The sequence below is a fragment of the Pinus tabuliformis genome, chromosome X, assembly GCF_031772625.1.
Source record: "Pinus tabuliformis cultivar Carrire ecotype Pingquan chromosome X, CPIR1, whole genome shotgun sequence".
Taxonomy (NCBI): Eukaryota; Viridiplantae; Streptophyta; class Pinopsida; order Pinales; family Pinaceae; genus Pinus; species Pinus tabuliformis.
The window spans coordinates 1,541,255,684-1,541,277,299 of record NC_142308.1 but is presented as its reverse complement, the minus strand read 5'-3'; the positions used below and the strand labels follow the sequence as shown (position 1 = coordinate 1,541,277,299).

The following is a 21,616-nucleotide window of genomic DNA, read 5'->3' as shown; positions in this document are numbered from 1 at the left end:
AAAAGATTCCCCTTGCTGTTTGGACTACTGATTGGACTGCCATGTCATCATTCTGTCCCATTTTGCAATTTTTTTAGTTGTTTAGGAAAACAAACAACAAGTCTTTTCTTCTTCATCCGGACTTTGTTTTCAATTAAACGAATTGCATTTTGATCGTCTTGATGAGACAGACACAATTGTATAGTTTTCGAGCCAATCTGAGAATTTTGAGTTTTGATCTAAATACTGAGTACCTGATTTGTGTATCTATGGCCTTCTAAAAATACATAAAGATGGAATTCTATTAAGGCCCATTGTGAATTTCATCAGTCAAATATAACCAACATTGACATCATGTATCAAATAATAGAGTATATTATTCAAGACATGAACATTCATAAGTCAACACATGCATATTTTACTCGGTAAAATTTAGTGCAAGGTAAATCTGTGAAACCTTGATTGAGGACTTCAAACCTTTATCATGAGCTTTAAACCAAAATTATCTATTCATGTCAAAAGTATCTTGATCTAGGGCTTGAAACATAGTAATCCTTCCCCATTTTTACATGTTTTCATGGAGCTACAACTTCTAGGAGGTGGAATCCCTTCATCTCTTCCATGGAAGGTGGAAAATTTGGTGCTTGTAGATTCATTATTAAATCATCTGTCCAATGACATGTAATTTTCTTGTTTTCAATATCATAATATGTTTTTTATTTAGTTTTTTCTATAACTTATACAAACTTTTTCTTTCCAAAGTAGTGAAGATCCATAGTGAAAAATATGTAACTTGAGAAATTATAGAACCAAAAAAACTATAAAAAATATGTATACGCTCTCCATGGAAATTTTCTCTTCAAAAGAATACTTTTGGATTTTCATTTTACATAAATGGAAGGTAAAAGGTCATTGGGACCACAAAGGTCTCTCTCTCTCTCTCTCTCTCTCTCTCTCTATATATATATATATATATATATGGAAGGTAAAAGGTCATTGGGACCACAAAGGTCTCTCTCTCTCTCTCTCTCTCTCTCTCTCTCTCTCTCTCTCTCTCTCTCTCTATATATATATATATATATATATAAGAAAAGTAAGATATATTATGTTCTATGTAGATTGTGCATACAAATGTTTATATTGAAAATTATGTCAATTGGGCTTACCTTGAGTGGTTGGGGTGAATGGATGTTATCTTTCCCACCCGGGTTGAAATCATTGCTAGTGACATGATGAGATATAATTCCTTGATAAATATTGTTGTATTTCCTTTGTGGCTATGAATATTGTTGTATTAGCTTCAAGCCTTGTGAATTCTTAAGTGGGTATACTTATGGGTTGGCCTAGAACCAAAAACCTCACTCTAGCCCTCTAGCTCAGAGGGAGGTTGATTTCTTTCCCCAAGAAAAAATAAATATTATATTCATAGCAGTTCCCTATCTGAAGGTTGGTGCTATTGGAATTCGTGGAGAGGAGAGGTCAAGGCAGTGTAGCTTGACTAGACTTTGATCTACTCGTTGTTTGTCGTTGAGAGATCTTTGAGCCCGTAGAGTTACTTAGATTCAGAAAGTACAAGAGTGGTAGGGATGTTAGAAAAGTGTTTGTTGAAAGGTTTGAAAGAGATCCTCTCTAGGGGTATGATAAAGAACACAAAGTGTTTTACAAAAGTCCCTAGCCAATGTTGGAGTTGACAATGAATGGAGTCGGGGACTTAGACTAATAAAAAATTCTAATTTTTGCTCAATCCATGTTTGGAGAGTCCCTTTGTCTTATGGTATTAAAAGAAAAAGGTTGTAGGAGCATTAGCTAAAAACATCCAACATCAGACGAGTATCTCAAAGGGAGAAGTGAGGCTCCTCTATGAAGGGAAGCAACTGAATATGGAAAAAGGTCTTAAATATTATGGAATTAAGAGGGATGCCACTATCTCTTTAGTGGAAAACTTGAGGGGAGGTGCCAAAGGATGGGGGGCATCTTCATTATATAAACCCTTGACATTTGAAGATATCCTAAAGTTAGTATCCAACTCTCAGACACCAAAGGACCTTCATAGTAGATCTAACCTACAAATATATGAAAATCTAAATATGCCCAATACTATAATTAAACCCAAGAGCCAATACAAGATAGAAATAGATAAACTTCAGATCTTTATTAATATCAAACCCTTGAGGTAGGGTAACACCATACAATCACTCCTTAAGGAAGGAGAACACTCCACAATCCATATGCTTGCCAATACCATAATCCTTGACATCTCTCAATGGCGAGTCTCTTGCCTTTGTATAGGCTTCATACATACAATACCATGGGTCATTACCATGGTGTCTCAATACCATATATCTAATACAATGGGCTTATCACATTATTACTAACTACTTGTGGTCCCTTACATGATGCGGGTTAACCACTTTATTTATTAGCTATGACCCATCACATTATTACATTATTCCCTTGGGTACCTCCCTCTGTACCCCATAATATCCCCGCTAGGCATACTACATTCCACCCCCCTTAAACATGTTTCATTCCTGAAACATAAGAAGAACACAAATAATAAGATCTACTCAAAAGAGTAGTCCATTGGTACCATGCATGTGCATCTATCCATCCAAGATAAAGGTGAACCCTTGATCTAGTTGATGCCTCACTTGCTTGAGATGCAAGTTGAACCTAGCGTCTCTTCTGTGTTGATGTGTTGTGGGTGGATCATCACACCACTCTATCATTAGTCCTGGGGTTGTTTTCCTTGTTGCTAATTCGTTGCCACATTATTGGTTGTTGTATCATTGGGTGATGTGGGTGGTGATATGTTGAAGCTTTAACTGATGAAATATCTTTCGTGAATTCCTCTATTATTAGTGCCTGAGTGGTATCTAGTACTTTTTCTGGTACCTGGTTTGATGTTTGCATTTGGTTGCCAACTATCAAAGGCTCATCATCTGATGTGTCAGTGTCATTAGATCTTTGTGCTTCTGCCTCCATAGTCTCTACTTGGGTCTTAATGGAAAGATCCTGCAATGTAATTTTCTTCTTTTTATACCATAGCTTCATGAATTTCTTTTGCACATTAATATTGACAGTACCCACAGATTCCATCCAAGGATATCCCAAAACAACATCCATATTATCCATATATGAAGTATAAAAATCACAATGCAACACATACTTATCCATAGAAAGCTTCAAATCTTTATAAATTTGAACATCCTCATTATCAACCTGTGACTTTGCAATATGTTTTGTTGAAACTTGTAATTTTTTTGCCACATTAACATTGATTAAATTATACTTGCAACTAGGATTGATAGACACAATGATCTTCTCCTTTTGAATACATCCATCAACCTCTAATAAGGAGATACCAGTAGAAAATAACCCTTTAGGTTTCTTGGTTTCCTTCTTTCCAGTATGAGACCATTTGTCCAAAAATAGTTTTTCAATTTCTTCAGCATGACATAACTTCAGAATCTCACTGTCAAGTGATTTCCACCATATAGCAGCCTCACCTTTCAAATAATACCCTATGGAGTCCTTCCAACACCATGGGTGGTCACACTTATGAGATTCTATCAAATTTTCAATAGCCAACCCATCATCTTTTCCTATAAAAAACATCTTGCTAGAAGCCATGAAGAGGCTTTTGAAAAAATCAGTTACTTTGGCGAAAATTTTAAAATTTATACAACTCGATCAATATGGATCAAAATCCTTATTATAACGTATTTCTGGAAATGGAACAACCATTCTGCATCTCCATGTGTGATAGAAATCTCGATCTAGGCATCTGGAATTTCAAATTCATGCTGCAACTGTCTCGCTATCACAAAAAATTATGAAAAAGGAACTGATTTTAAATCAAAAATATCTCCCTCGTCCAGACTCTGATTCGATCGATTTTTTTTTTTTTTAATTTGGTAATTTTTCAAGAGGATCATAGATTTACAATTATTTTCTCAAAATTCTCCACAAAAACGGAAAAAATTGAATGGAGATCTTTCATCCACGAATTGTCATCAGAAATATTTCTACAACACAACTAATTTTTAACTCAATGCTACCTACCTCATCTGGACACTAGTTCGGGTGATTTTGTTTTTTAATTTGGGCATTTTTTTGCACAGAATCCATATTTGTATTTTTTTCTACAAATGTTTCCCTAGAAGTTTTAGATTTGATCTACAAACTTGTCGCCCCAAAAAATTCCTGGAAAAAAAATAAATTAAAAAAAATGATATATGTATATATATATATATATTCACTTTGCCCAAGAAAGTGCTCTGATACCACTTGTAATAGATCTGACATGCAAATATATGAATTTAGAGATATTTCCAATACTGCAGTTAAACCCAAGAGCCAATACAAGATAGAAATAGATAAACTTCAAATCTTTATTAACACCAAACCCTTGAGGTAGGGTAACACCATACAATCAATCCTTAAGGAAGCAGATCACTCCACAAGCCATATGCTTACCAATACCATAATCCTTGACATCTCTCAATGGGGAGTCTCTCGCCTTTATATAGGCTTCATACATAAAATACCATGGGTCATTACCGTGGTCTCTCAACACCATATATCTAATACAATGGGCTTACAACAATATTCCTAACTACTCGTGGTCCCTTACATGATGCGGGTTAACCACTTTATTTATTAACTATGACCCATCACATTATTACATTATTCCCTTGAGTACCTCCCTCTATACCCCATAATATCCCCCCCTAAGTATACTACAACCTTTCAGGTCAAGCTTTCATGGTGGAACATTCAACAAACACTATAACACCCTCCTCCCACATTTACCTAAGTTAACCTGTCCACTGGGCTAAACATGTGATGGGAGACTACTATGATGTGATTCAACTCCCCGTGTACATTTAAGGAAGTGGAACCGACAAACCACAACCAACCTGACCTTTTACACATGCTACAGAACCTCCAAGGACCAACCCCTGAGGAAACCCAACATCTTAGTAACCTAGAGCCTTGGTCACGCCCATGACATGGGAATGCATATGACTAGGGCCGTCCAATCGCTCTCAAAACAAGGACATGCAAGAATCTAGGGTCCTTTTTAGCTAGTTTAGAGCCAATGACACCAGATTCTGTGCCACCTTTTTAGGGACACATGTCAGGTCACTCCCTAGAATTTCATGAAACTTCCAGAAATGAAAAGTAACATTGAAACAATGATACAAATGCAAATACTAGAACAAATAGTCATGACATACATTTCATCAAACATGTCAAAAATATGCATTCTATAGGTCATAATAATATATATGAGCATAGGGGTCTCATACTTATCTAAAATTCTCTAAGAAGAATTGATGGCTTATCACATTATCTGCATTATCATCTATTAGGTTATATGTTCATTGTTCATTCATTTACAAATTAAAACATGATGAGGACCATACATCATCACTTTCATAAAACATACTCAAAAATAGCATATAAACAACAAAAATAAGGATACAAAGGGCATAGAATCCACATATAAACCAGTAAATTTACACATGAAATACTAAGGAGAAGGAACTCTTATTAATGAATGCAAAAGCCAGTCAAGTTTGGGACATCCACAAACCACCCGACCATAGATTGGATGAACCAAATATTTCTTTCAACGAATCACCTCTATGTCATATTCCAAGCATGAATGTGGGATTCATAACCAGAAAAAATGAATAAGCATGGATGCCACTAGATTTCTACATCTACACCGTGAGGAATTTTACTCTCCCCTAGTCTCTAGGATTTACCACAATCCACAGTCTCATTCAAGGATCACTAGGCCATGATCGAGACACCACCCTCTAGGCTTTACTATATATCATGCCATTCACTAACAAAGTACTCCTAGGCCTGATCAAGGGCACCCAACTCTAGGCTTTACCGTATATCCTGTCATTCACTAGTCAAAGATTCACTAAGGAAACACAAAATGTAGCTTTACTGCAATCCACATTCCAGTTCAAGGGTTACTAGGCCAAGGATTTACTGCAATCCACAGTCCAGTTCAGAGATCACTAGGTCATGTGTTCTTCCTTTTATAGATGCACCTCACTCAATTTCAAATCCATCTAACAATCCAACTCAACCAAAACATGAGAACCCCATCACACCAAGGTTATCTGGAAATGTCAAGGCTAGGCTGAAAAACACTATCACACCTAGAAAAACCCATGCCAATGACAGCAAGAGAACCAAGAACACACATGCATAACCATGCATGCCAAAGTTAGCAAGGAAATCACACATGCAAATTAATACCTACAAATAATCTCATTGTAGCCGCCATATCCTACTCTTCATTGCTTGGTCTTTGCTTTCCTTTGCCTTCTTTTATTTTCTTTATCCAATGCTGAAGTGCTCCAAGAAAAATCTAAGTATCCAAGAGTGAGAGAATAAAAAGAGAGCTCCAAAGCTAAGCTGACAAAAGGAACCAATTGATCCTTAGAAGCCTTTTTATTAATGATGCTGCTATTTTCTTCATTTTCCATTATTTTCCTTCATTTTCCTCCTCACATGCAACCTAGGACCTTTCACCTTCCTTTTCTCCTAATTTCTATTATTTTCATAAAATATCATCAAAAATTATATTTTTCTTTTCCAAAGCCCTTGCCTTTACCATTGTCATTTTCCTTAGCCATAATAAACCAAATGAAAACCCACACTAGGATGTCTTGCTCAACATTCAACTTGGAATAAGTGTCCCATAACAGTGGTTATTATTTTTCCTTTATTAACTTTTATTACGTGGAATTTTCATCAGGGTTGTTATAGAACCCTCCCCCTTGGGGGAATATCATCCTCGGTGTTCAATGACACCTACAACCAACAATACTGTTGTAAGAAAAACATACTACCCATGGAGCTTTATAACTTAGCTCGATGAAGTATTTACAATGATCATCTTGCTAAAAACAAAACCAACATGACAACATAATAGTATGACAACCATAATGACAGGACACCCCTACCACTTATTGGAGTTTTATAACACAACTCATGATGGTATTTACATCCACATACATATGTACGTAAACCAAAACATCACACCAAAACATATACCAAAAACATTCGTTCAATCAATGAATAAGGAAGGATACATAACCATATCTGATCCGCCATCTCACATGTAGCTTGATTGGGCCCAAAGTGTTTCCATTGCACTTTAATCTACGCGATTACTCGGTTTTGGGGCATGAACATCTTTCTCTACAATATATACTGTGGTTCTGGCTGGAATTCGCCAACTAGATCCACTTGCAATACAGACTAGTCAACACTACAACAAAACCAGTGATTTGCGCCAGATTTAGCGCCAGATTTTAGTGCATTTTTTTTGTAATTGTGATGAGCAACCTGGCGCTAAATCTGGCTCTATTGTACAATTTTTAAAGCGTCATTTTTTGCACCTGATTTTGCATCCTTTTTCACGCTAGATTTTGCATCATTTTTTACACCAAACTATGCATCATTTTTTGCGTCAAATTTTGAACCAAGATTTGCATCTTATTTTATGACAGGTTTTGCTTCTAGTTTTGTGTCATTTTTTGCATCTATTTTTCATTCTCTTTTGCTTCCTATTTTGTGTCATTCTTTTCTTCCATTTTTGCACCATCATTTGCATCAAGTTTACACTGTATTTTGAATCCAATTTAACGTCTTTTTATGCATCCATTTTGTGTCAGTTTTTGCATCTAGTCTTACGCCAGGTTTTGTATCTAGTCTTACACTAGTTTTTGCTTCTATTTTTGCACCAGCTTTGGTGCCTATCTTTGCACCATGTGTTGAATTTGATTTAGCACCAAATTTTGCATCCATTTTTGTGCCCATTTTTTCATCTTTTTTTGGACCATTTTTTACATCCACATTTACGTTTGATTTGTCTCCATTTTTCCCATCTCATTTTGCACCATATTTTGCGTCATTTGTTTCATCCAATTTTGCATCATTTTTAACACCATCTCTTGCATCTAATGTTACATCATTTTGAGCATCCAAATTTGCATTTATATTTGCATCTTATGTTGAGTCATGTGTTGTGTCCACCTTTGCATCTTATTTTGTGTCTAATGGTACATTCAATTTAGAGCCATTTTTTACGTCTACTTTTGTATTTGTTTTTGCACCAAGTTTTGCATCCAATTTTAAGCTATTTTATGCCCATTTTTGCACCATTTTTTGTGTCTACTTGTGTCCAATGTTGCACCATTATTTACACCGACTTTTTCATCCAATTTTGCATTTTTTTGGTGTCTAGTTTTACATCGTTTTCACCATCCAAATTTGCATCTTTTTTTGCCTCATTTTGTGTCCACATTTGCATATAATTTTGTGTCTGAGTTCGAGCCTAAATTTTCATGTGATTAGGAATCATTTTTTACATCCAATATGGCATCCTTGGTTTCACCTTTTTTCAGCCCCATTTTGCATCTTGTTTTATGTCTTTCTTACATCTTTTTTTTTTTCCTTTTTTGCACCCAAGTTTGCATCCCAAATTTACACCATTATTTGCATCATCATTTGGCATATTAATTTGTAACGTTTTTTGCTTCTTTTTAACGCTCAACTTTGCATCTTATTTTACATCTAGTTGTTGTCTTTTTTTGCATCTAATTTGGTTCCCATTTATGTGTCCTTGTTATTGCCCAATTTGATATCCTTTTGTATGCCATGTTTTGTTCCCTTCTTTGTGTCAACTATTGCACAATTTTTCACTTCTAATTTAAAACACTTTGTATGTCAATTGTTTGCATTTTGTATTAATTCCTAGTTTAACATCCAATTTTACTTTCAATTTTGCATCCATGGTTACATCCGCATTTGACTTCTTATATAGAGTATATTTTTCTTTACATATATGACCCCCTTTATAGATTCATAGTGAAATATATGATAGTTTCTAAATATCATTAAAGCAGATATCACAATTCAAAATCATTTGTAAAGAAGTTTAAGAGAAATTGACAACATCCATCCAAAAAAATAACAATGTGTCATTAACAATTTTCAAAACATGTATAAAATAGCAACATAATACTAATAAAATCAGTATTATTTTTAATCAAAACAAGTAAAATTCAAATATGATTAACAAATCAAAATATTTCATGAATATCGTTATTCTACCATAAATTAACAACATACATAAATCAAACTCATCGTATGATTACAAAATCAAAATGTCTCATTGATATAGGGTAAATTCACAACACCCATCTAAACATAACAATGTCATTCTACACAATAATTTCTTCATAAAAAACAATGCATGTGCATGCCTAGCTACCACCACCAAGATCATCCTCATGATCATCTTGACCATCCTCATTACTCTGATCCACATCATCACCAACACCGCAACTATCATCATCATCTCCTCCTTCACCACCATCATCCTCATCCTCATCCTCATCATCTCCTGATATATGTTGAACATAATTTGGATCATCGTCTTGGCAATCATTACCTATAGCATTCTGACAAAAAAATCAATATTACATATTAGTATTAATTACATAACACAACGCATGTTTTTGTTATACAATGTTAACCATAAAATGAGGTAAGATATACTAGCATTTGCACCAGATGTTGCAAAGGAAACGTCGTAAGGCATAAATTGAAAAATACAAATACAACAAAAGAATACTTTGATAAAGAATAAAAATATATTGAATGCTCAAATCAATGCCCCATTAACTGGAAGCATTTAGTAGACATATCTAATGCAGAGACAAGAAAAAATATATAATTCTTCAAATTCTAGATGGATGCAATCACTTAGTAATGCCATGTTGAGAACCTTCCTCTACTTGTAATATCCTCTATCAGGGGCAACCTTCACGCCTCTACCTTATATCAACACTGACGAAGTTAGCAATCCCATTGGCCCATCCTATTTATCTGTCAAGTTTGAAGCATAAGGCAAGTGACTGGACACTAGTATTATACAATAAGCTGAAACCTAAACTGAACTTCCCCCATGGGCATGACGGACAAGAGATGGGGCTTTTCTTAAATAGAAGAGATAGGGCAATCTTTACATCCCTACCTCATCAACACTGATGAAGTTAGCAATCCCATTGGCCTATCCTATTTACCTGTCAAGTTTGAAACATACGGCAAGAGACTGGACACTGGCCAATCCTATCAGATATCCCTCTATCAAAGCAACATTCTAATGGCCCCTGCTACAATTATACAATATCTAGAGAGCATCATTAGAAACATCCTTTGGAGAGATAAAAATGAAAACAAGTGGCCTCTACTCCATTGGAAATGGGTGGCATTTCTTAAATAAGGTACGAGGGACAGAATGCAAGATCTTTTTAGCAAGGTCCCCCATACGAAAATCTATTGATACTATTGATGGAAACACACTTTGGAATAAATCAATTAGAAGTCTCTGGTGTGAGGCAAAAAAATAGAAGAGATAATCAAGAAAATATGTATGCCTGAAGGTTGTATAATCTACAACGATGTGCTTCAAAGTAAAATTTTATCTAAGGTAGACACAGAAGTTTCAATTCATACAAAATTAACTATCAAATTGTTTTGTTTAGACTCTTAGAGCTAACTTTAAGTTTTAACAGCAGAAGATCAGACAGAACAGTAGTTTAGGAACTCTGCACTCCTCACCATTTTTGTATACTTATGGAGAAATTATAGATTTGTCAGATGGATGAAGATGTTTCTGAAATCATCATTTTGCAAACATGCAAATTCTCCTCTGCGTAAACAAATAAAAGCTGAAAAAAGAGAAGAAACCAAAAAAGGGGTAGAAGTATAGGCCAACCCAATGTGAAATTTCAATATAACCTTCTCTAACCTTGTCTAATTTCTAAACAACACATTTAACTAGTCATTGATGTCATGTTTCCTCTTTGATGCTTTACATCAAATTAACTTCATCTAACCCCAGCAAGGTAGATGTGCCCACCACACCACTTCATGAGAATGTGTACACAGTTGTACGTCCCTTCATTATCTCAGATGATGCTTTTACTCTCCACCAAACTCCTCGCATGAGAAAAGCAATCTTTGCAAGGTTTCAGTTCAGATTTGGGAAGCTTTGCAAAGGCACATTGTGTTGTTTCATGATGGTAAATGTTATTCATGAATGGCAATTTCTATCTGATTATGCTGAATCCAGGGCATCCTCTGTTATTCCTTGCTGCTTTATGGTTTTTCTGGTTTTGTTTATGGTGGTGTGAGGCTTTGTCGAGGTGTGGTGTGAGAGAGGGACCAGACCATCTTGGGCTACCCTCCTCTTGGGATCAGCTCCTACTCAGGTCTCTTTATTTTCTTCCTCTCGTCAAGTCCTTACTCCTCAGTTGGCCGGGGCACGCACTTCTGAGGTGGATTCTATCTGCAGCAGGGCCTCCTCAGGGCATACATAACCCCGAAAGCTCATCAATTGCCGTGTGAGTTGGAACTAGCATTTGAGGGTGGGAAAATGGCAATGGAAATTTGAGAGGTATCACTGCTTCATTGCTGAAAGGTCATCTATCAAGAGTAGATGTACCAGTCCCATTACAACTAGACAGCTGCAGGGAAGGGTACTCCTTTCCAAAAATGACACTAAAAACCAAATTCTGATGATGATGAACATGATGCAGTTGGAATTTAAAGCCATGGACAAGCATTTGACAAGGATAAAAGCAGTCTTACTGCATGGCAAAGGCCCAACTCATCTAGACAGTCCAGGTGATCAAGCACCCATAGATGTGGAGGTTTCCACCTCCTAGTCTCCTCATGAAAATTTATGTTTTTTATCTTTACTATTATAGTAGGATTATGTGTTATATTTTGTGGCTGTTAAGCCAAGGCACTGTAGGCTTTTTTAGAACTCAGTATATTTTTTTAAAATGTATATTTTTGGACAACAGACCTCCTATATTGCCAATGGTCCGGTTTCCCTAGTGGCAGACCAGAGGCATACAGAAGGTTGGATCATATGTGATCATCAACAGTTAATAAAAGGCCTTTAAATTACCTCCCCACCCCCTTCCAAAAATAAAAAATAAAAATCATCTATAAAGTTTAGAAACTCAATTATTGAGAAGATTTTTCGGCATAAATCACATCATAAATCATTTGTCGACGCGTTCCAAACCAACAAGTGTGGTTCATCGTCAGGACAAGTTGAAGATCCAGACCATGGCAGATTATTTTCCAACTAGCAAAATTAAATCACAACTAGGTTATTATCCAGCTAAGATTAATCAGAAATCAATTTTTTAAAAGTATGTTCTTATCAAGCCCAAATTTAATCAAACTTCAAAAGTATGTTCTTATCAAGCCCAAATTTAATCAAACTTCAATTATACCCTGAAGATGAGCTCTGCAGTGTGGTCAAAAAATTGAGGAATAATCTACTCCAACACAGCTCTCCTCTTGAATAAAATAATGTCCAGCTACCTGAGCTTTAAAGTCATTCTAACCTTTTGTATGGAAGATTTATAGAATTCATTTCCATTTTAGTTATAGAAAATCCCAATAAAGATAGTGATTGATTTCATGTTTGTACATATGTAATGAACACTTAGCACAATAGTATAGCTCAGTTTGCCCAACCCTTTCTACAGAAGGCATAATACCCAGGGAGGTTACAGGATCTATTCCCAAGTAGTTCTGTCCAGTTACCAGCTGGTATTTCAACTAGAAGTCAATTCCATTCCTCACCCAGAAAAAAAAAATACAGGGAAAGGAGGGAGAAAGGGGGATTCCATCACTCTGACAATGTACCAACTTCCTCACTTGGAACAGTTAATATGTGGGCAAGTTAAGGGAATATCTTTCTCTGGGAAAATTAATATAAACAATTACTGATGCAGTTACCTCCTTATAATGGCATAAATAAAAATTTTGTTGAATTAATGTTTGTAAGGAATTATCTTTGTAAGGTTCCAATTTTGATGTACGGGCAGAATAAATTATAAACCTATCCATCAACCAAATGAGTCTTGGAAAAAGAAAGAGATAAAGAGAAACTATTCACAAAACTTACCTTTAGCATTTGATGGCCTCCACTATCACTGGTGCTGAAAAGTTGCAACATCGGTGTTTCTTTTTGCGAAGGAGAATGAGTAATTTAACTGCCTTTCTCAAAATTTGATAAATCACCCTCCCAGTCCTGTAGTAGTCACAAAGAAACATCTTAATATAATGAGGCATTTTCCAAACAAAACCTTTTTAAAAATGGTGCATTGGATAAGGTAGCCTACGTCAGAACACTGTATAGGTCATAGAGGGAAGACCTGTAGCTGCTCTCGGATGGCAGGCACAACCTTATGCAAACTGTTAAAACAACATGGCGCACTTCCCGACTTCACATCATTGTATGTCGAATCTATGCTTCGAATAAGACACAGTAGCTCTTTTGAAGATACCAAAACACTTAATACCTACAGATGAAAACAAAATATTACATTAGAATACAACAGACTTTAACAAATTATAAAACCGGTTTTCTGGAAAAGCAAAGAATAGAGGTAACACTGCAAAGGACACGTTTAGAAAAAGATGTTATTGCCATTACATATCTCAGTTCTAATGATACAATGAAATACGCATGGAAATTCAACTGTGAATAACCACAGTCCACCCTTTTGAATCCCATTTGATATACTTGTCAGAAAATACATTAACAAACAAAATTATACATGTACTATGAACTCCAGTATAAACTGACATAAATCTCAGCCAAATACCAAACCTGTTGAAAATTAAAGTGATCATGAATATACAACGAAAATGCACGAATGTAAATTGGATTTCAAGTATTGTTTCTATCTGGATAAAAGAAACAAATTAGAAATAATAACCACAACTGCTACCGTTATCAAAGAAGTGAACTTGTTAGAAGATCAAGCTAAAACAGTGAAATATTGAAATCTGGGAACATTTTCAATAAGACATTAAAAAACAATCATCAAACTTGGCAGGAAACGCAAGGTTTCAGGCAAGACCACTGCCCACCCAACCATGATCCACCTAAGTAACATTGAGTTGCACTCACTTCTTATGTGACTTGAGAATGGATTACGAACGCCGACTATTGGCATATCAACATTATCCAGACAGTTATAGGGAAAGATTTGAGAAACTTAGGACTTCAATTTTCTTTGAAAGCAACAGACTTACTACACATATTCAGGACATTTTTTGGTCAGAAAATCATTATGATTTACCAGCATGGATCCATCTTAAGCACGGATTCACATAAGTTGATATTCACATAAGTTATTGATATAGATCTTCAAGTCTTACTACACACATTCAGGACATTTTTTGGTCAGAAAAGCATTATGATTTACCAGCATGGATCCATCTTAAGCACGGATTCACATAAGTTGATATTCACACAAGTTATTAATATAGATCTTCAAGTAATTTATTTATATAAAGTGTTAACTTATTTTTTGAAAAGTATAAGGTTTAAACATCTTACTCGCATAATTTTTTTTACTTCTAATTACTTTACATGAAATTATATTATAGGTCAAATGGATAACTAATTAAACATGTATAGCATATTCTTTTTTTCTTTTTTATTATAGCCAACATTACTTTTCTATTTAGAGAATATTTTATTTTTATTTTAAGAGGGACACATGTCAACTCTAGAGTCCAAGTTGAGCACGGACATACTTACACATCACGTTCACACTGGGCTGTAAAATGAGCCTCCTAGCCCAATTATACTATAAAGACAACAAACATGATCACTCCCAATTTGTGTTGAGAACCCTTGACAGTGCATAAGAATATACCAAAAAACATTTTCTTCAAAATTGCATAGTCAAACCAGGTTTGGGTTGGGATCACAAGTTTGTCCATATCCATTCAATATCTATGCCCATTATACAAAGTTAGCGAAGTACCTATCAGATGTAAAATGCAAAACTCAATCCTTCTTTGCAGAACTCGTCCAAAACATGAAGCATATAAATTGCTCGCTGAATTATCAAATAGAAGTAACTTCAGTGCAATGACATCAGGCTGAATTTACCGATTGTTTCTCGAGCAATAGACATGATAATTTATGGAAATGACCCTCCACAAAAGACTGTAAATAGATGGTGTGCTTAGCTATTTGATTGGAAATCTTGTCTACAACTATTTAAACTACAATGAATTTGTCAACATAAAATAATAAGTTGGATAGGTATTTTTCAGACACAAAGCATTTGAGATCCAAAAAATAGACGCTAATCTAAATGTCTCTAATTTAAACCACAGACAATTATTTGTTTGTTGAATTAACAACCAAATTAAGTTTCAATAACACGACGTAATTTTCACATACAAAGCATTTGAGTGAAAAATAAGAAAGATAGTTTAAACGCCTATAAAATAAACCAAGGACATTTTTTGTCTGTTAAACTAATAAACAATTATATCAAATTCAAGCCTACATTTACATGCATGAAGACTGCTCATAACTTAATCTATCAGGAATGGATCATTTGTTGTTAATGTTGAATTTTTCTGTTAATATAGCACTGACAGCAAGGCAAATTCAATATTTAAAAGGCAACAATCTACATTCGGATCTGGACAACACTTTTTCTCCTTTCCTGCTATATGATTATTCCCATGCAAGAGGGAGTTCCAACTAATTGATTTTCACACTTCCAAAAGTAAATTCCTCATGTCTGAATTTTCTAGATACAAAACCTAGGTATAATAATCCTAATTGTTGATCCTACCTTGAAATAAGTACCTTTAATCCACCATTGGATCTTGCTTTAAATAAACATGGGGTCTTGCTTGAAGTGTCAAAGTTTATTCATCTATTCCTTGCTATTATCAATAAGACATAATAGAATAAAGGAAAGAGCAATGCACCTTGTGAGTCATCTGAAGAACTGCCTTGGTATTGATGTGCACGAACTTGTGGGCAAATACAAGAAACTGAACAACAAGAGAGCTATAAAAAGGATAATTAGCCAGAACATAGTTTTGCCGATCATTATATCCATAACAACTTTCTTTCGTGCTTCTTTTTACTAATGATCCCACAGAATCAGTACCAGTCTTTTGCTTTTGAAGCAAGCTACCTGAAAGTGGAGACAATCGTTGATCCCTATCCCTAAGCATCTTATTCTCTGCCTCCAAATAATGATCCTCTTCGAGAGCGGGCATCATTTCGCCTTCTTCACCAATATTCCAAGGCTGTAAATAATCCAACCATAGATCAATAATGTGTGTAGCCTTCTTCAGACAAGCACCTACTGGCCAATAACTGAAAGCTCGTAATATAAACCTGTACAAAGGCCTCTGTAACAGAAGGGACCATGTAGCAGGCACAACCAAACTACTCCGTGGCAAGGAAAATGACCTCAATCTCAAGGTATCCATTTGTGATGCAGCTCTCCATCCAGAATTCAACTCTTCTTGAGGACAACACAAAGTACTGCTTACATAATTGACCAGTATTTTCACAGCCTCTGTGATTTCTACACTGGGGAGACCATACCTATGATATCGATTATTAACAGGTAACAAAATACCAAAAGACTGGCAAACCCGTGAAGGTAAGGGCGAAAAATCGTCATTCACTAACCAAAACTGTACAAAGGTATGAACAACAAACTCGGCGCGAGAAAATATCGATGGATTCTCCTCAAAAAAATGATGTACAGACACACTGGGAGCACAAAAATCAGATATAGGAACAAATTTGTGTAGATACAAATTCAGAAGATGCAAATAAGGGCTAGAATTGAACTTCACAGGCCTTCCATTGTCATGGCTACCGTGCAAACTATGCAGAGAAGACGCCCATTTCTCAAAACGAGACCGGGAAGCCTTCTTAAACCCCAATTTCATTTCATCTGAATCCGAACGATGCATAATATCATTATCTTTGCATACAGCGTAATAAGCAAACCAAAACATAAAATACTCAAATGCATTCAACTACACCTGAATCCTCCTCCATGGCCGTCCTCCTTCAATCGGTCTTTAAATAAAGCAGGGCAGACTTCAGATAAGATATACAAACCCCTCTCCGACTGAAGCATGTGATGAATCCACGCCGGAAGGCGCTCGGATGGAAACACATAGCGAACCACATTTTCCTCGTCTGTGGCAAAGATTGACGAAAACAAAGCTCCAGACGGCGAGAGAAGATTTACGACCGCATTCGCGGAATGCTCAGAGGTCTGCGCGATCCATCCGCCAATGCCGGACGGCTGTAAGACCTCCTCGAAGCCGAAGATCTTGCGGAGCAGAACGGGGAAGCATGTTATGTAAAAATGCCTGGTCTGATCCCAGCTGTGCCTATCGATGAAGGATTCCATGACCCGGCATGAATTCAAAATATCAGACGATGATGAGGAAGCATTCAATAACAACGAACTTAATTCTTGGGCTTCGAAAGAGAAATCTGTCGAAGGTGAAGAAGACACAGCCATTGCACCTCAATTTTACAGTCTCTCTACTGATCCGGTCGGAGGCTTAAATACCGAGATAAACCCCTTGAATCTTCCTGAACCCTCATGCAGAACCACTAAACCCTACACTACATCAGATCGCAGCACTCACTGATCTAGTATTATAGGCATTCGAAGGTGGGGATACTCTTCTCTTTATTTCAAAATATTTGCACCGCCTTAAGTAGCTTTTCAACTTTTTCCATTTCGCTTGAAAGACGTTAGTGTGGGGTGGGGAAATTATGTTGTTTTTGAGGAGTTTTTTGGTTTGTGGGGACAGGGCCACTCTTTATGTGACCATCCGGGCAAGCGAGGCGGTAATCTTAAGTTCTTGCAGGGATATCTTATCTCTTATGGATTAATATGATTATTGATACTCTCTTATGAATTACTTACATTAGTGATAAGGATAGGGGATTAAAAATTTAAATATAATAATAAATTATATAAAAATAAATAAAAATTTGATGGGGTGTTGAGATGTGTGTTAGGTTACTGAGCGGATTTGTTATTCCGTTGTCACCCCAAACATTAAAGAGAGGGATAGTGTCGCCCACATTTAATGATAATGCACTATTTTAATTTGGAAATCTTTGAAACTTCCTCAATTTCCTACAATTGTTGGGGTCAAGTTGATGATATTTGGTGTCAATGTCGTGTTGTCGGGTTATCTATGGGATATTTCCTCTGCGGCTTCTATAGTAGTTCCTTAAGCAACGTGGAAGGTCCAAGTTGTTCTTCCATGTTGGTTTGGCCTTCCATCCTTCACTCCATTTCATGAGCTAGACTATCTATATTTTCCAAGTATTGGCAAGGTTGCATGTGGCCCGCATACCCACTGGTGGGAGTACCTGCACTTAAACTCTTCTAGGTTTATGGGAGCTCAACTCCAACAAGTATACTAGTATTGTCTTTGCTCTTAATTTTTTCCACTGGGTCAGCTACATTTATATTACTTTGGTTTGCTTGGTTTAGGATTCTTTGGGGAAGGTTCAACGTGTTATCTAGGGGTGAGGTAGCCTTGTCCTTGTCCTCCTCCTACCTACGACAATCTTCCTCACATTGTGTCTTGGTTTTACCATTCCTTTGCAACTCCTTTAGCCTTTTGTTTACCTTCCACCTTTATCCCTAAAATCCTTCATTTTGTACATTGTCCATTGGCCTCACTTTGGTTTTCAATCCCCTAAAATCCTTTTGTCTTTCGAGACTTCACCAATTAGGTTCACTCGCCTCATTATCACCGTGCCTCAACAATGGATGTGGTCGAGACGTGGCTCTGATGGTTAAGGCCCTTTTGGAAAACCCTGTGCTCAGTTGCAAGCCCTAATTGTTGTTTACCTCTTCAATGCAACTACCCCCCCCGCCTTCCCACGAGAAGTCCAGGATGAAATTGTTAGAAAATCGATAATGGCAGCTTATTGTACTTATTTTCCTTTAACTTGATATTTGCTTGTGAATCTTATTTATCTTCTTTGTGTTCTTTAGTTAGATCTATTCATCAAACAATGTCAAGAACAATAATAACAACAATACACACATATATTGGCTTTCTTCTTAAAATATGCTTCAAATGATATACAAAGACCCAAACCCTAGACCAATCCTTCTCCTAGTACCAAGTCATCCCTTCCTTAAATCCTTCCTTGATTCTACACCAAAATGTTAGACACTGCAACTTTGACCTGCCAGCTTCAATACTGCTACCCAACCTGCAACTTCGACCCTGCAATTTCGACCTTAAAGCTTCCAAGGAAACCCTAGAGCAGCCTCCTCTTGGGACCTTCCTAATAGCAAGACAACTCCTTATGAGTTCTAGATCAAGTATCCTTCCTTCTAGTTACAAGATGTTGCACTTCATCTTCCTACAACTTAGACCTGTAACTTCACTTCTTCCTGCAGCCCAGAAACCCTAGAATTTCGCACGTGTGAGAGAGATAGAGCCCAAAACAAAATATTTATGTCCTTCTTGTGCTTTCTTGGCCTTCACTCTTCTTTTCCTGCTCTTCCCAGCTATAGATCGAACTCTTTCTTGTAGATTGAACTTGTTGAGTGAGTTTTTCCAAATGAGGTTGAATTGCTTCCTTTTATATCCTTCTCAAGGGGTCGAATTCTCTCCTTTAGGCCGACTTGATTTTCCCAGGGTCGACTTGTACTTTAGGAGCTTCCAGGATTTTCTAAACTCAAAAATAATTATTTTTACAAATATATTTTTGCCCATAAGGGTCTTATAAACATGATGTTGACTCCTTTGACTCGAGACAGTAAATCCTAAGACCTAACAAACCCTATAAGCATGAAGAACATGCTTTACCTAAAACACAATCAATAATGAGCATGAAACCCATGCTTTAATAATAATATATTTTCTTTTCTTTTCTTGTTTGTTACATAGGATACATATTGAAATGAGTACAACAATTATGAAGACCGAAACTAGTTACATTTTCAATAATCCCTCTTAACTAGGGAGGTATTCATAATTGTACACTCAGTACAACATCATATCTCAAATTGAAGAGTTATCAAAAAAAGAGTCGGATTGATAAGCCATATTGTAAGCATCATCATCATGACCAGCATTGTCTCTTAGGCCTAACTAGACAATCTCTTCTTTAATCAAGAGCATTATGTTGGGAGGCTTTATGTGTGATACCGCACTACCTCTACAAGGCACATACCCCATCTGGATGTCTATAAGATATGTCCTATTAGGACTATTCTTATCTTGGATCTCAAATCTTGAGTCCTCAAAGAATATCAGTCCTCTTCGACCACTCTTCACTTGGATACTTATCACATCCTCAAACAGTGTTGGTCCCTTTCCTTTCTTGAATGTAATATCATCAAGGAAACCGCAAATTCTTATCCAATTCTCTGCCATTCTCTCTTCATCACTTGAAGAGGATAATGTACAAGTGATGTCCCACATCACTCCCTCTCAACCAAAGACAACATCCCTATTCTCCTTTAATCTTGAGAATAACCCCCTCTAAAAAATAGAGGAGATCTAGACTTCCCTTTTATTTGAGAAGTCATCATCACAAGCCTTACAATTTTCCTTCATAAGAGTATTAGCTACCAGTTCTTCATAGTTTTCTGGCTCCCTCTTTCCTCTACATCATCGAGCTTTCTTTCTTTCAAGATATCATGGAGCCACCTTCTCTCTTCAATCTTGTGACAAGTTTCAGGGTACCTTTCTTGCTTATCACTTTCATATTCAACATGAAGGCATTGCATTGAGCTTTCCCAAACTTGAAGCTTGATCATGGCTTCCTTATAAATGTGATATTCTTTAACCTTCAGGTTATCTTATCATACTTCTACCATCCCTTTCCAAATTAACATTTCTTGAACTTACAGCTTTCCAGTACCAAATATTGAGCTTCCCTCAATATTCTTCATCCATACAATTGCACTTGCCTCAACTGCCATCATATATTCCTGCGACATTCTTCCAGGTAGCAAAATAATATGTTAACCAAATAACCAACAATAATGAAAATTAGACTTGCCTCGTTATGATGACCTTCTCATTCCATCAACATCCTCATGATCCATCTCCATATGAATCTTCCTTCATGCATCAAAGTTCCGAAGGATCGAACTTTATTACCAAGTTACAATTTTTCTTCTAGGGACTAGACTAGATGTTAATCATCGTTATACATATATTTTAGAGAAAGTCTTAAATTATTTACACATCCTTAAGTAAGCCAAATCATATTCCTTTCAAGCATCATATATCCATATACATAAGCATATTTTATGACCAACTTTCTTTCACAAGATTCTATACACAAGAATCTTATCTAGAGTTTTAGATCCAACATGCATTCCTATGCTTTCATCCAATCATTTAGATATTCATATATCTCGCAAAGAGCCTACATCCTGACCATTGCATTCTTTCATCCCTTTACTAGTATTGGTTCCACATTACATGGAATGTCTACTTAACCTTGCCATGATGATTTTTCCAAAGACCTTCAAAAAACGATGGTCTTTCCTGAATCATGATGATTCAACTAAGAAGGATGATATCTTCTAATATAATGTTAGATAATGCTTGGATGGTCAATATGCAAAATGGTTTATCTATCCATCTATCTAGATGATCTCTACAAAGAAACTTAATCATGTAAATTCTATACATGCTACTATCATATGCT

The 21,616-nt window shown here is 36.1% G+C and overlaps 1 protein-coding gene across 1 annotated transcript; it reads right to left on the bottom strand.

Moving 5' to 3' along the window:
- Positions 1-13,099: 13,099 nt before the first annotated feature.
- On the bottom strand, positions 13,100-16,866 carry LOC149145926 (uncharacterized). The gene is made up of 3 exons (XM_089452601.1): positions 15,859-16,866; positions 13,266-13,412; positions 13,100-13,141 (listed from the first exon to the last, which is right to left on the bottom strand). Exons 1-3 carry the CDS (start codon positions 16,864-16,866, stop codon positions 13,100-13,102), a joined length of 1,197 nt encoding a protein of 398 aa, XP_089308727.1.
- Between the last annotated feature and the right edge of the window lie 4,750 nt (positions 16,867-21,616).

Coding starts and splice junctions, on each gene's coding strand:
- LOC149145926 (XM_089452601.1), bottom strand. CDS start 16,866: ATGCATCGTTCGGATTCAGATGAAATGAAATTGGGGTTTAAGAAGGCT. Junction 13,413..15,858: donor TTCTTCAGATGACTCACAAG/GTGCATTGCTCT, acceptor TTTCATCTGTAG/GTATTAAGTGTTTTGGTATC. Junction 13,142..13,265: donor CCATCCGAGAGCAGCTACAG/GTCTTCCCTCTA, acceptor TGACTACTACAG/GACTGGGAGGGTGATTTATC.